The 16,358-nt window shown below is 38.0% G+C and overlaps 1 protein-coding gene across 8 annotated transcripts in view; it reads left to right on the top strand.

Annotated features, from left to right (window-relative positions):
- ABL2 (ABL proto-oncogene 2, non-receptor tyrosine kinase) overlaps window positions 1–16,358 on the top strand; it is a 95,834-nt gene that overhangs the window by 48,246 nt on the left and 31,230 nt on the right. For 3 of the 8 annotated variants that reach the window (XM_003482732.4, XM_013979904.2, XM_005667792.3), the window contains exon 1: window positions 11,014–12,481. The exons of 4 other annotated variants lie outside the window; for them this stretch is intronic. In XM_003482732.4, coding sequence (XP_003482780.1) covers window positions 12,370–12,481 — 112 coding nt within the window. In that variant the 5' untranslated portion in view covers window positions 11,014–12,369. Of the gene's footprint in view, window positions 1–11,013; window positions 12,482–16,358 lie in introns of those variants that run through there. One more of the 8 variants, XM_003357551.5, reaches the window with a different exon arrangement.

Here is a 16,358-nt window from a genome sequence, read left to right as displayed (position 1 = left end):
TGCATTCACAACAGATCTTCTAGTAAAAATAACTTAGCTTTATTTTGCTTTTTATTTATTCATTTGTTTTTTGCTTCTTAGGGCTGTAACTGTGGCATATGGAAGTTCCTAGGCTAGGGTTTGAATCAGAGCTGCAGCTGCTGGCCACAGCCACGCCACGGCCACAGGGTCTGAGCCACGTCTGCAGCCTACACCACAGCTCATGGCAGTGCCAGATCCTTAACCCACTGAGTGAGACTGGGGATCAAAACTGTAACCTCATGGGTATTAGTCGGGTTCATTGCTGCTGAGCTACAGTGGGAACTCCCTAGAGAGCTTTATTAACTAAGATATAGCATTAAAACTTTCCAGTAATTTTCTAATTTCCCTGATAGTCTTGTTTTAAGCTGGAGAGATATATAGAGTTCAGTAGTGAATTCTGCATGTGTTTTTATAGATTTGAACAGCAAATATATATTAATATGAGCCCTAAACCAAAAAATTTTTGTAATTTGAAGTATGTTTTTCCCCTTCTTAGCTCTCCTGTTGTAGGAAGGATTCTATTGCTTTGGACAGCCAGTGCTGCTGAAATAAGGGTAATGAATGAAGTCTTTGTTTCTTTTAGTTAAGGCCATTGGAAAAACCTGAATTTAGCCAGCAGGAAATAGCTTGCAGTCAGAAACCAAGTAAAGGGAGTGTTTTATATATACGTAGACATGCCTCTTCATAGACATTAGAAAACTAGCTCCACCAGATTGAAACAGGAAAACCCAGCTTTTTTTTTTATTTTAAGTATCACATGAAAGGATTGTTATGTTACTAAGTTATCTGCAGGTCAGTGGCAGGTGTCCTTAAAGGGTAAGGTTGGAGGAGCTTTTGAACTATAAGAAATATTTCCTAATGAATACACACATAGACAGTGTTTTTTTTTGTTTTAGATATTTGTGAGATGAGGGAAGGCTTAAGGGGAGGCTTTTGTTCAGCTCATTTGAGGACAAATCTAAAGTAAAACCACATCAGGTTTGATGTGGTGCACATCAAAAACCACATTAGGTCTGATCTGGTGCAGTGGGTTAAGAATCCAACTGCACCGGCTTGGGTCACTGCTGAGGTGCAGGTTTGATCCCTGGTGCAGTGGGTTATAGGTTCTGGTATTGCCACACTTGTGGCATAGGTTGCAACTGTGGCTTGGATTTCACCCCTGGCCTGGAACTTCCATATGCTGTGAGTGTGGACATAAAATTAAAAAAAAAAACCCAAAAAAACAAAGTCTATTCTGTTTTGGTAAGATTTCTTCAAAGAAAAACTGAAAGTTGTCCAATTATTTAGAGAAAGGGAATAAACAATGAGGTCCTTGCTGTGTAGCAATGGGAACTACATCTAGTCACTTAAGATAGAGCATGGTAATGTGAGAAAAAAGAATCTATACATGTATGTGTAACTGGGTCACCTTGCTGCATAGTAGAAAATTGACAGAACACTGTAAACCAGCTATAATGAAAAAAAAAAATAGAAATCACTATAAAAAATTTTTAAAATTAGAGAAAGGGTTATATTTTTTGGATGCATTTGAAGTTCTGGCGTGGCATACACCAAATTTTAAAACTCCTCTGAGTCATTGTGTTTTAAAATTAAGAATCAGAATCTTTTTGTAATGAGAGGCCAATTTTTTTCCCTCAAGACTTGAGTTCACAAAAGCATAGGTAAAGAAGTGAGTGTTGAGACTAAAGTAGCAAATGTGGAATTGATGTTCTCCTTTCTTCTTAGCATTCTGGTTAGCTGCTATGTTTGTAGTTAAGGGTGAGGGTTAATAACAGGCAGGGTATGGCAGCTGCCACGTAAGAGATCATCTGGTTCACCATAGCTTTTTTCCTTCTGCCTTCTCTTCCTGTTTGCTCCCTAAGTGTAGAAGTTCTTCAGGGCTTAGTCCTGAATCCTATACTTCATTTTTTTTTTTTTTAATTAACATACAGGGAGTTTCCACTTTGGTGCAGCAGGATCAGAGGCATCTCTGCAGTGCTGAGATGGAGGTTTGATCCCCTGCCTGGCACAGTGGGTTAAAGCTCTGGTGTTGGTGCAGCTTTGGTGTGGTTCATAACTGCAGCTTGAATCTGATCCCTGGCCCAGAAACTATATATGCTGGTGAGGCAGCCAAAACAGAAAAAAGAAAAAAAAAAAAATTAACAGGAGTTTCCTGGTGGCTTATTGGGTTAAGAGTCCACCATTACCACTGCTGTGGCTGGCATTGCTGAAGTGGCTCCGGTTTGATCTCTGGCCTGGGAACTTCCTCATGCCATGGGTACAGCCAAAAAAAAAAAAAAAAAAAAAAAATTGAATAAACAAACAGTGAAATTGACTTTTAGGGGAAGTATAGTTGTAGGAATTTTAACTCGTGTAGGTTTTATGTAACCACCACTACAATCATGATGCTGAATAGTTACCCTTCAAAATAATTTCCTTGTACTCACTTTGTAGTCACATCTTCCCCACCTATAACCACTGGCAACTACAATGGTTTCGTCTTTTGGAGAATGTGATCTTGTGATACTGACTTCTTTGGGAGACTCAGCATAATGCCTTTGAGATCCATCCAAGTTGTGTGTATCAGTAGTTAATTCCTTTCTTAATGCCAAAGAGTATTTCATTGTATGCATGTACCACAGTTTATCCATTTATTTGTTGAAAAAGGACATTTAAGTTGTTTCCAGTTTGGGGCGGTTATGAATAGAACTGCCAAAAAGGATTTATATGCGAGTTTTTTTTTTTATGACGTAAATTTTAATTTCTCCTGGATAAATACTTAGGGAGTGGGATACTGGGTTACAATAGTGTCAGTTTTACTTTACAAGAAATTGCCAAATTGCTTTCTAGAATGTATATCTTTTGCTATCCACCCAGTGATGTATGGAAGTTACTATTGATTCACATCCTAGTTAGCACTTGGTATTGTTGTTAATAGTTTTATGTTAGTTACTCTAACAGGCAGGTAATAGCATCTTATTGTGGGTTTTTTTTTTTTTTTTTTTAATCTTTTGTCTTTTTAGGGCCACACCCTCGGCATTTGGAGGTTCCCAGGCTAGGGATCGAATTGGAGTTAGAGCTGCTAGCTTACACCAAGCCACAGCAACACCAGGTCTGAGCTGCGTTTGCAACCTGCACCACACAGCTCAGGGCAATGCCGGATCCTTAACCCACTGAGTGAGGCCAGGGATCAAACCTGCAATCTCATGGTTCCTAGTTGGGTTCGTTTTCGCTGTGCCACAATGGGAACTCCTCATTGTGGTTTTAATTTGCATTTATTTAATGGCTGCTGATGTTGAACATCTTTGTCATTCCTAAATCCTCTTTGGTGAAGGAAATTTTTATCCATTTTCAAAGTTGGATGGTATGTTTTCATATTATTGAATTCAGAATTTATGTATTCTGATGCATATCATTTGCCAGATATATAATTTGCAAATGTTTTCTTCTATTTATAGCTTTTCTTTCTTTTTTTCTCTCTTTTTTTTTTTTTTCCTTCAGTCTTTTTAGGGCCACACCCATAGCACGTGGAAATTCCCGGGCTAAGGGTTGAATCGGAGCACCACAGCCATGCCAGATCTGAGCTGCATCTGTGACCCACACCACAGCTTACAGCCATGCCAGATCCTTAACCCACTGAGTGAGGCCAGGGATCAAACATGCGTCTACATGGATACTAGTCAGATTCTTTTCCACTGAGCCACAATGGGACCTCCCTATAGCTTATCTTTTCATGCTTCTACAAGTATCTTTTAGAGAACAAAATTCTGGTTTTGCTTCTTTTTTTTTTTTTTTTTTTTACCTTTTCATGCCTTACTGAAACAACTTTATTAAGTTAGGATTTACATTCTGTGAAACTTTAAAAAATTTCAAAAGATGTACAATTCGTTGATTTTTAGAAAGATGTGTACATAGTTGTGTAACCCTCACCACAATATGGTTTTAGAACATTTCCATCATCCAGCAAGTCCCTTATACTAAATAGTTTGTAGTCAGTCAGCATTCCTTTCCCAGTCCTGGGTAACCTGCTTTGTCTCTGTATGTACTCTTTTTTGGATAAATGGAATCATGCAATATGTAGACTTTTAGTTTGGCATCTTTCTTTTTTTTGTCTTTTGTCTTTTTTAGGGTCTCACTTGTGGAATATGGAGGTTCCCAGGCTAGGGGTCTAATCGGAGCTACAGCAGCTGGCCTACACCACAGCCACAGCAGTGTCAGATCCAAGCCACATCTGTGACCTACACCACAGCTTATGGCAACACCAGATCCTTAACCCTCTGAGTGAGGCCAGGGATGGAACCCTCAACGTCATGGTTCCTAGTTGGATTCGTTTCTGCTGCGCCACGATGGGAACTCCTATTTTGGCTTCTTTCATATAGCATAATGCTTTTAATGATTCATGGGGATAAAAATCCATATGTCATAAAATCCACCCATTTAAAGTATATAATTCACTGGTTTTCAACCATCAGTACAGTTTAACCTTACACCATTTTTATTACTCTCCAAAGAAACCTTGTAGCCATTTGCAGCCATTCCATATTCCTCCCCACAATCCCAGCTGTGGCCTACCACTAATCTACTGTGAACTGTGGTGTAGGTCGCAGATGTGGCTAGGATCTGGTGTTCCTGTGGCAATGGTTTAAGGTCAGCAGCTGTAGCTCTGATTAGACCCCGAGCCCGGGGACCTCTATATGCCGTGGGTCCAGCGCTCAAAAGCAAAGAAAGCAAAAAAAAAATTAATGGACCCACATGTGTTTATTTTGACTGGTTTCTTTCACTTGGCATAATGTTTTCAAGTTTCATCTATGTTATAGCATGTTTTAATATTTCATTTTTATTGCTAAGTAACTCCATTCATTTTGGTTGTTTCCCCTTTGGCTTTCATTTGGGACATTTTGGTTGTTTCTGTTTTTGGCTATTATGATTAATGGCTGTGAACATTCAATTGCAAGTTATTTGGACATAAGTTTTCATCCTTTTTTTAACCTGCTTATATGATTATATTTGAAATGAATGTTTGTTAGGTAACCTATTGTTGGATTATATTATATATAGCATTCTGCCATTTAATTGTGTTTAGACTATTGTCATTTAGTATACTTACTGATGTGTTTGAATTTTGGACTGCCATTTTAGGTTTTTTTCCTGTTTGTTCCTCTCTTTCCCCCTTTCTGCTTTCTCTTGACTATTGACTTTTTTTTTTTTTCAGTATTGGATTTTAATTTAGCTGTTGTGTTTATGGCTGTATCTCTTTGTTTTCTTGTGTCACTCCAGAGGTTTCAATACACATATTGAACTTTTCGATCTCTGCTTAGATAAGCTATTTTAGCATTTCAAGTGAAACATGGAAACCTTACCGTCATATGGTTTCCTTTCCCTCTTTATATTATAGTTGTTATATATTATGTCTGCATACAGTGAAGAGTCCCTACAGATGATGTTACACTTTTTGCTTCCAACCATCAAACATAAAGACCTCAAGAAGAGAAGTCCTTTCTATTTACTGTTTTTGTTTCTTTTTCTTTATTCCTGATGAATCAGATTTCCTTCTGGTTTTTCCATTCTGTCTGAAGAACTTCCTTTTAACAATTTTAGAGCAGGTCTGCTGTTAATGAGTTCTTCCCTTCAGCAGAGAAGGATGTTTTCTGTGGGTAGGGAATTTTGGGATGACTGTTTCTCTCAGCAGTTAGGATAGTGTTTTTCATTTCTTTCTAGCCTTCAAGGTTTCAGATGTGAAATCTGCAGTATTTTAGTCATTATTCCCTTGTAAGTGTAGTCCTGTAGTGAAATAGTGAAATTCTCCACCCTACTTGAGCTTGTTATCTTTATCTCTTAGAGACTTTATTTCTTGCCTAGTACCTGATATATCCTGCTTGGAAAAGTGCTTTGCACATGGTAGCCACTCAGTAAATATTGGCTGAATGAATGAAACATGATGCAGATAGAAAGGGCCAATATTATTTTAATAATTTAGTGAGGATGTAGAAGTGGGTAGTGTGTTGTTGTTGTCTATTTATACACAGTTCCCAGATTTTCTGTAATGAGTATATATTGCTTTTATAATCTGAAAACAATTTAAAAAGAAAACATGTCATACTAATAATTTTGTTGAGTTTAGTCTTTGGCTTTCATCACTTTTTGGTTTTAGTTTTTCATGTGTACTTTTTCATTTTATTCTCTAAAGGTAGTATTAGATGGTTTAGATAATTTAAAGCAATGTAAAATCACAAAAGTGTTTTTTTGTATTCTACTTTTATAGTGTCTTGATTTTTGTAGTTTTCTAATTCAGGTACTGTCATCATTTTAATTTCATTTCCCACAGAGCTGTTTTGTACATCCTTTCTCTGCCTTTAGTGACTTTGACTTTTCTGAACCTTGCCTGATTTGTACTGTGGGAGTTGTGTAGGTTTTTTCCTTCTACATTTTCCTTTGAGCTGTGTGACTTACAGGCAAGCAGTACTTAATGTAAGGGTGCTTCTGAATGTCCTATCATTATTGTAACTGTTCTTTTCTTACCCACAAATTATAAATAGAAATTTAGTTATTGTCTGAATTTGGTTTTGTAGAGAAATGTTGAGTTATTGAGGACTTTTTTAGGGATGTTTTACTCAGTTCTGTACAGTGCAATTCAGGGGGAGGTCAGCATGCTTTAACAAAAAGTTTATGTTGATTTGTTGGTGTAAGTTTATTACATAAGTGGAAATGTCTGTTTGCCGAAATAGGACTTGAACACAGAAACAGCACTGATTAGTTTTTCTCTAACTTGAATGGACAATTTAAATTTAATTGACATTTTTTCACATTCATGGTCTAGAATAAACAGTCTTACTATTTATTCTAAATTGTCCTTGTTTAATAAGAGTGTCTTGATGACATGAAATATTATGCAGCTGTACATAGAAAGAGAAGTATTTCTTTGTGCTCTGGTGGAGTGATCTTACAGGTATATGTTAAATGAGAAGAGCGAAGTGGAGAAAGTGTGAAATATCCTGTTTAAGAAAAAGGGAGAGGATATGTGTCCATTTATATTAAAGCAATGTAAGAGTAAATCATAGAAATTTAGATTACCTCTAAGAAAAGAGTGAATAGGGTAAAGAAGAGAGTATGCCTCATTCTGTAGGTTTAGTTTTGGAACCATGTAACTGTTTTATGTAATGAAGTAAAATTGAAAAATCAAAGCTTAAAGATTGAAAATAAAATAAAAGAGATTAACTTCAGGGCATACCCTAGTATCAGTAGTTCTCAAAATTTGATAGTGTTCAACAAGCCCCTGTGTTGTTATTTACACTTATGACACCAAAGCACTGTTGGTAAAACTGTTTCTGCCTTTAATAGAAATCAAGGTAGTGGCACTAAACTGTACTTAGTAGTTTTTGGATTTGTCACTGCACATACTTTCAGTTAAAAAAAAAAAAAAAAAGATCAGTTTTGGAGTTGCCATTGTGGCTCAGTGGATTAAGAACCTAACTAGTATCTTGAGGATGTGACTTTGATCCCTGGCCTCGTTCAATGGACTAAGGATCCAGCCTTACCATGAGCTGTGGTGTAGATAGCGTACGTGGTTCAGATCCTGTGTGGCTGTGACTGTGGCACAGGCCAGCAGCTGCAGCTCCGATTCAATCCCTAGTCTGGGAACTTCCATATGCTACAAGTGTGACCCTAAAAAGTCCAAAAAAAAAGTCAGTTTTACTTAAGAATTTCCTTGATAAAGCAGTAAAAATAATTAAGTTCATAAAAATCTTGGTTCTTAGATACATACCTTTTTAGTATTCCATGTGACAAAATAGGAAATATGCATAAAGCATTTCTGCTTTTATCAAAACACTGTGGTTTTTAGAGAGAGCTTATGTGTGTTTTGTGTTTTGAGCTCAACTGGCAGCTTTTTTCAGAGGAGCACTATTTTTACTTGAAAGATTGAATGGCAGACTCCTCAGAATTGGGATTTGGCAGACATTTTCTTCAAAACAAATGAAATAAGTTTGCTACTTGAAAGAACAATAATTGCTGGAAATGATAAAATTTGAGCTCTTAAGCAAAAATTAGAATTTCTTAAAATTAATAACCACGATTGTGAACATGACAACTTCCTAGTACTTAATACTTTGCAGATAAGGTTAATAGTGATGAATATGATGTATCAAAATTATATAATGAATTATATCAACATTTAATGAATCTGTATTTCTAGATAACTTAAAAAAACAATACATGTCGGAGTTCCCATCGTGGCGCAGTGGTTAACAAATCTGACTAGGAACCATGAGGTTGCAGGTTCGATCCCTGGCCTTGCTCAGTGGGTTAAGGATCCGCATTGCTGTGAGCTGTGGTGTAGGTCGCAGACATGGCTCAGATCATGTGTTGCTGTGGCTCTGGTGTAGGCCAGCGGCTACAGCTCCGATTTGACCTCTAGCCTGGAAACCTCCATATGCCGTGGGAGCAACCCTAGAAAAGGCAAAAAGACAAAAAACAAAACAAAACAGAAAAAACACACACAACAATACATGTAAACAAAATTCGAAGTACAAGATAAACTCTTTCCAAGTTCAGGATAAACCAACAGAGTTTATTTTGACAGATTATGAAATTTTATCTGTGTGGTTTTAGATTTCACTTTACAGTTAACCTTTAAAAAACCACTGCTTGTTGACTTTTGGTATGGTACCAAAGAAGAATATCCCTAATAATCTGAAAGAATGTTAAAATAACCCTTCCTTTAAGAAGATGTGGTATATATACACAAAGAATACTATTCAGCCATAAAAAAGAAAATAATGCCATTTGCAGCAACATGGATGGAACTAGAGACTCTCATGAACTAATTGAAGTAAGTCAAAAAGAGAAAGACAAATACCATATGATAGCACTTGTATCTGGAATCTAATATATGGCACAAATGAATCTGTCTACAGAAAAGAAACAAACTCATGGACATGAGGAACAGACTTATGGTTGCCAAGGGGGAGAGGGAGGGAGTGGAATAGACTGGGAGTCTGGGGTTAGTAGATGCAAACTATTGCCTTTGAAGTGCATAAACATTGGGATCCTATTGTATAGCAGAGGGAGCTATATCTAGTCACTTGTGATGGAACATTTATAATATATGTATGTATGACTGGGTCACTTCGCTGTACAGCAGAAATTGACAGAACACTGTAAATCAACTATAATAACTTTTTGTTTTTTTTTTTTTTTGTCCTTTTTGCCATTTCTAGGGCTGCTCCTGCGGCATATGGAAGTTCCCAGGCTAGGGGTCGGAGCTGTAGCCACTGGCCTACGCCAGAGCCACAGCAACTCAGGATCCGAGCCGCGTCTGCAGCCTACACCACAGCTCACGGCAACGCCAGATCCTTAACCCACTGAGCAAGGCCAGGGATCAAACCCGCAACCTCATGGTTCCTAGTCGGATTTGTTAACCACTGAGCCACGATGGGAACTCCAACTATAATAAAATTTTTAAAAAATCCCTTCCTTTTATTTCTGCATATCTATGTGAAATAAGATTTTCATGTACTTCAACATGAATAACATCACAGCAAATGAAATGCAGAATGAAGATTCAACTATCTTGTTGTAAGCCAGATATTAAAGAGGTTTGCAAAAAATGAAAGTGTTACTCTTATTTCTTCTTTTTCTTTTAAAATTTTTAAAAATTCTCTTTTCAAGATTGTGTGTGTGTGTGTGTGCGTGTGTGCGCGCGCATGCATGCCCACAGCATGCAGAAGTTCCTGGGCCAGGGAGTGAACCTGTGCCACAGCAGTGACAATGCCAGATCCTTAATCCACTGTGCCGTCAGGAAACTCCCAAGAGTAGTAATTAAAAAGAAAAATGTGCTAACATACGACTTTATTGTTTTAAAATTAATATAATTACAGTCAGCTTTAATTTCAAATATGGTAAATAGTGATAGATGTAACCCATGTAACAGAGTTTTTTGGAGATATTTTTATTTTAAAAATAATAATTTTTTACGGTAAAATATGTGTAACTTATCTTGTAAACTATTTTAAAGTATATAGTTTAGTAGCCGTAAGTACATTCACAATGGTGTGTAACCACCCATTTGTAGAACTAGAATTCCAGAACTGTAAGAACCTCTAAATATTTCTTTCTTTTTTTCTTTTTTGATCTTTTTGCCTTTTCTAGGGCCGCTTCCCACGGCATATGGAGGTTCCCAGGCTAGGGTCTAGTCGGAGCTGTAGCCACTGGCCTATGCCAGAGCCACAGCAACGCATGATCTGAGCCGTGTCTGCGACCTACACCACAGCTCACAGCAACGCCAGATCCTCAACCCACTGAGCAAGGCCAGGGATCGAACCTGCAACCTCATGGTTCCTAGTTGGATTCGTTAGCCACTGTGCCACGATGGGAACTCCTAAATATTTCTTGTAAATGGAACTGTACAATATTTATCTGTCTAACTTATTTCACTTAGCATAATGTTTTCAAAACCCATCTATGTAGTAGTATATATCAAAATTTCATTCCTTATTATGGTTGAAAAATACTCCGTTGTATGTCTGTAACCATAGTCTGTTCACTTGTTCATCCCCTCTGTGCTCCTGATTACAGTATAGGAGCATGTAAGTATTGGAGTTCCTGGTGACCTAATAGTTAAATATTTGGAGTTGTCTCTGCTGTGGCTTGGGTTCAGTCCCTGGTTGAGGAAGCTCTGTGTGCTGTGGGCACAGTAAAAACAAAAAACACCTGAAAATGTAGTTATTAATAATTGGTAATATAAATAGCAGATTTACTGATTAAGTAGTAATGTAAATTAAAATCATATGGTATAGAATATAGACGTGTATAGAACATGAATTATGGAGCTCTGTCCCCTTTTATTTTTATTTTTTATTTTTATTTTTGTCTTTTCTAGGCCCACACCGGTGGCATAGGGAGGTTCCCAAGCTAGGGGTCTAATTGGAGCTGTAGCTGACGGCCTATGCCACAGCCACAGCAACGTGGGATCTGAGCCACGTCTGTGACCTACACCGCAGCTCACGGCAATGCCAGATCCTTAACTCACTGATCGAGGCCAGGGATCGAACCTCAACCTCCTGGTTCCTAGTTGGATTCGTTAACCACTGAGCCACATGGGAAATCCTCTGTCCCCTTTTATGTTTTTATAATTTAGGGAGGGAGAAATTCAACCGGTACTTGAAATTCTGAGTCATTAATTGAATTAACTCATTAGTCATTTAACTTAACTCTTTCCCCATGATATTAAGAGTGCAGGCTTCATGAAAGTCTATTTCTTTGAGTGCATAAGCTTTGTTTGTTTTGTTTTTTGCCATACCTGCAGCATCTGGAAGTTCCCAGACCAGGGATCAGACTTGGGCCATGCTAGGTCCTTAACCCACTGAGCCACAGGGGAACTTATATAAGCTTTCTTTTTTTAAAAAAGCTGTTAATAATTATCTACATCAAAGTGATTTTTTTTAAAGGTTACATTAAATTTTGTAACATCTTATTGAAGGCTATTTCAGTCCTGCTTTCTGTAATTTTACCCTGTTACCTTTATTGATCTGGGACCTGGCTGGTATATAGTATGTACTTAATAATTATTGAATCAATGAGTTTTATTACCTATACAGTAACAAATATTCTTGTATTATTGTAGTAGCTTTACCACTAAAGTCATTTATAAATTTTACTAGCTTAATTCTTATATTACTCTCATTTTCAGATTCTTAAATTTATCTTTGTTCCTATATATTAATGAAGATTAGCCCTTCATTTTTAAAAGTTTTAACATTCAAAAGTTTTTCCACACTATCATGCCATGTTTTAACCTTTTTAAGCTATATAGCCAAAATTGTACTGAAGCCTGTCATCTCCTGGCTTCTGTGTTTATGAATCAGATTGTAACTATTTATTGGACTTTAGATTTGTGGTTTCTTGAAATAATTTAAGTCACATAAAAGATGAGTCTTGTTAGGCGTTTCCTATTTTTTAAAAGTGTGTTTGGTGTTTTATTATAAACAGATTTTCTCCAAGGAAACTTTTTCCTACAGTCTCACTTCATCATTACTTAGGAATGAACTCCCATCTGCATGTCCTAAACTCTACATATTTTACTATTTGTCACTCATGTGTGTTGGTTTTCACTTGTTTATTTTTTCAAAGTATTCCAGAGGTTTTGAAGTAACTCCGTTCTGACTCAGTATTTTGCTAATTACTAGACGTTTTGTTTAGGTAACTCTCCACCCACTTTGGGACTTGCAAACGCTTTCCCTTCCATTGGTTCCCTTCGGCCACTGAGTACATGAGTAAGTGTCATATGCATGTGGTATTGCTTGTCAGGGAGAGGAATTCCAGGACTTCCTCTTGACGTAGAACAGTTAGACTTTGGTGCTTCTGGGCAGAGGAATGGTCCTTGGGACAGTACTGCTTCCACCTAATAATTATGGCAGAGATCAGGACACATCCCTTTGCTGCCTGTACGGTGGGGCCTCAGAAGCTGCTCTGCCCAACTTGACAGGTATGGTATAGAGGGGATAGTTTGGGGGAGGGGAGATAATCAAGCAATCAAGCATGAATGGAGAGCTCACAAAAATCAGTCTAACCTACTGTCATTACCTTTATTCTTGGCCAGTGAAGTTTCAAGCTTTTTTTCTTCTTCATTTTTTTTTCCCCCTTGTGTTTCTTTCTAGGGCCTTAGTAAGTAGCTCTGGAATGAAAACATAAATAATGTGTAATATTTTGTAGTATTAAGATACAGATGGCTCGGTATTAAGAACAATTGAATGATTTATCCTTACATAGTTTTAAAAAGAGGTATTAAAAAGTATTAACTTCTTAGAGAACATGCAGTCAGATAAAGTAGAATTCTGGCAAGATAAGTAAAAATACTTTGAAATGCCTAAGCTGAAATTTTGTATATTAATTTTTCCAATTATTACCTGAAAAATTTCTACTTAAACTGATCAGAGTTACTGAATGATTAGTGAAAAGTATTTTTAATAAAATTAAGCTTTAACTTGAGGAATTATCTCTGAATTTGAGTTTGAGTTTTATTCTAGATTTTAACTTTAATCCTGATAATTTTGTACAAGGTGCTATTTCTGTGTTTTACCTTACTCCTAGTGTATCCTACAAGTGTATCTGTAGAAAAAAGTATTAAGACTAGTATTTAATAGTCATAATGTATTTCTGCTACCTGGGTCCTATTCTATAAGTAAAAACTAGAGTTTCTGTTGTCTCATCTTAAATCCATGATCTATCTCTGTAATAGGAATTAATGAATGATAACTTGCTGTCTAAGGTAGTTTATATATAGCAGTCACTTCACATTGTTCAAAAATAAATCATTCCCAACCTACACACTTGCATTTGGGCGGATGTAGTACATCTGAATCATCCAGATTTGTCTTAAGCTGATGAGGAAAGTGGCATAAACTAGACCCACTGGTGACAGTGTGGCATTTCCTTCCTCTGTGCTTCCCACTCCCTCTTTTTGTCTTCATTCCTTAACTTGTTCTCCCTCATTTAGTTCTTTAACTCTTTATAACTTAATGCATGTTGTTTCTTGGCCTCAGAAAATGTTAGGATGTTTGTTTCTTGTCTTTGAAAAATTTCCCCTTTTGTTAGGTGCTGGTGGGTAGGATGGTGTTGTTAGTGGATATCCTGTGCAGGCGGATTGTACAGGAAATTGACCCTTAGTTCTGCGAGAACAAAAGAATGAGTGGGAAGACAGAAGAAAGGACGGAAATACAGTCTTTTGACTTGACCAAAAAGACTGTAAAATCAGAGTCGGGCAGAAGGGGATTTGGGAATAAAAAGGATTTTTTTCCAAGTTGTGGTTCTAAAAATCCGCCTTTGACCTTGATGGAGTTCCTCTCCAGTGTAGGTGAATCACGTCATAGACATGTCCTTGCGTTTTGACCTCTGTGAGTGTACTTTCATCAGTGCCGAATTCCTGCTCATCCACTTTAAATGCTTTCTATTCTCTGAAACTTTTTCTGACTCTAGAGTTTTGTTTTCTGTTCTGTCGCTCTCATAGTATCCTCTGTGAGTACAGCAGCATGCTTGATTCATTTACTCAACAAATCATTTTTGAGAGCCTCTTAACTGTACTGGGTGCTTGGAATTTATCAGTGAAGAGAGTGGACAAAAGTACCTGTTCTTGGGAGTTCCTCTTGTGGCTCAGTGGTTAACAAACCCAGCTAGCATCCATGAGGACACAGGTTTGATCCCTGGCCTCGCGTGGGTTAAGTATCTTTCGTTAAATTGCCATGAACTGTGGTGTAGGTTGCAGACTCGGCTCAGACTGGCGTTGCTGTGGTTGTGGTGTAGGCTGGCAGCTACAGCTCCAATTTGACCCCTAGCCTGGGAACCTCCATATGCTGCAGATGCGGCCCTAAAAGACAAAAAAGAAAAAGTGCCTGTGCTCAAGACTTCCTTTTGTAGCTCAGTGGTAAGAACCTGACTGGTATCCCGGAGGATTTGAGTTTGATCCCTGGCCTTGCTCCAGTAGGGTAAGGGCTTGGTGTTGCTGTGAGCTGCAGTGTAGGTTGCAGATGCAGCTTGGATCTGGCATGGCCGTGGTGTAGGCTGGCAGCTCTGGTTTGACCCCTGACCTGGGAACTTTATACTGTGGGTGTAGCCCTAAAAAGACCAAAGTAAAAAAAAAAAGTGCCTGTTCTCAGAATTCCCACTGAGGCATAGTGGGTTAACGATCGGGCTTGTCTTTATGGAGTAGCTGGTTTGATCCCTAGCCTGGTGCAGTGGGTTAAGGATCCAGTGTTGGCTGTAGCTGTGGTGTAGGTTGCAGTTCCAGCTTGGATTCAATCCCTGGCCTGGGAAGGGCTGGAAAACAAACAAACAAAACTCCCTATCCTTATAAAACTAATACCTTGGTGGGGCAAATGAGGTAATAACTTGTGTGATTATAATAATTAAGTATTTTATATTTTGTGGTAATAAGAATGGTGCAGAGAAATAAATTAGGAAAGAAGACATGGGAATGTGGAAGTATTGTCAGGAATAGATGAATTTTAAAATAGGATGGCCAGGGCATGCATACCAAGAGGATAACATTTGAGTGAGGTGTCATGTGGATATCTTTGTTCTTTTATTTGGCAGCACCTGCAGCATGTGTAAGTTTCTGGGCCAGGGATCAAACCCGTGCCACAGCAGTAACACAAGCAGTGACAACACTGGATCCTTAACCTACTGCACCACAAGAAATCTTCCTCATGTGAATATCTTGGGGAAGAATGTTTTAGGTGGATGGAAAAAGAAAAGCCAGTCCAAAGGTCCTGAGGTCGTAGGAGTGTGCCTGCCTTGTTCAAGTAACAGCAGGGAAGCGAGTCCTCAGAAAGAGGTAAAGTAGGGGAGGATTAGTAGGAAGAAGACTTGGGCAAGGCAGGTTGCAACTGGCCTTACAGTAAGGACCTCACAAGAACTTTAGCTGTTACTCTAAGCTAGGGAACTGTCAGAGAATTTTGAGCAGAGGAGTAAAGCAATCTGATTTATGCTTTAAAAGCTGCCTCATGTGTTGAGAATGGACAATAGAAGCAAAGATAGAAGCATGGAGATAAGTTAAGAAGCTAGTGAAAATTTAATCTAGGTGATCGATGATGGTGGTGACTGGGTAGTAGTATCAGAGGGGGTGACAAAATGATAGATTCCAGATGGATTTTTGGATACAGCGCCAATAGGCCTTCCTGATGGATTGGATATTGTATTTGAGAGCAAAAAAGGAGTTGTGAATGATTCTTAGGTTTTTTTGGTCTCTTTCCCACCACCTGTATTGATGGAATTGACATATAACATTGTATAATTTAAGGTATAATGGTACATGTGTTTGTTTGGTGCATAGTCATATTGCAAGATGATTACCACTGTAGCATCAGCTAATACCTGCATCATGTCACATAATTACCATTTTTTTTGTGGTGAGACCAGTTTCCATCCAGTCTCTTAGTGACTTTAAAATTTATAATACAATGTTATTAACTATAATCAGTCAGTTATATACTGGATCACCAGAACTTATTTATCACTTGTACTTAAAAACTTTCAAGGTTTTTGGTCTGGGCAACTGAAAAGATGAAATTGCCATTAACAGAGGTGGAAAATTCTGTGGGAGGAGCAGATTTAGGGGCAAGAATGGAGACTAGGTTTTTTTGTGGTTTTTTTTATTGTTGTTTTTGGTTTTTTTTTTGTCTTTTTTTAGGGCTGCACCGTGGCATATGGAGGTTCCCATGCTAGGGGTCTAACTGGAGCTGCAGCAGCCGGCCTACACCACAGCTCACAGCAACGACAGATGCTCAAACCACTGAGCGAGGCCAGAGATCGAACCCGCAATGTCATGGTTCTTAGTCTCATTCGTTTCTGCTCCGCCACGACGGGAA

Source organism: Sus scrofa, chromosome 9 (genome assembly GCF_000003025.6).
Source record: "Sus scrofa isolate TJ Tabasco breed Duroc chromosome 9, Sscrofa11.1, whole genome shotgun sequence".
Classification (NCBI taxonomy): Eukaryota; Metazoa; Chordata; class Mammalia; order Artiodactyla; family Suidae; genus Sus; species Sus scrofa.
The sequence above is the reverse complement of the archived record's forward strand: the minus strand, read 5'-3'. Positions and strand labels throughout refer to the sequence as shown.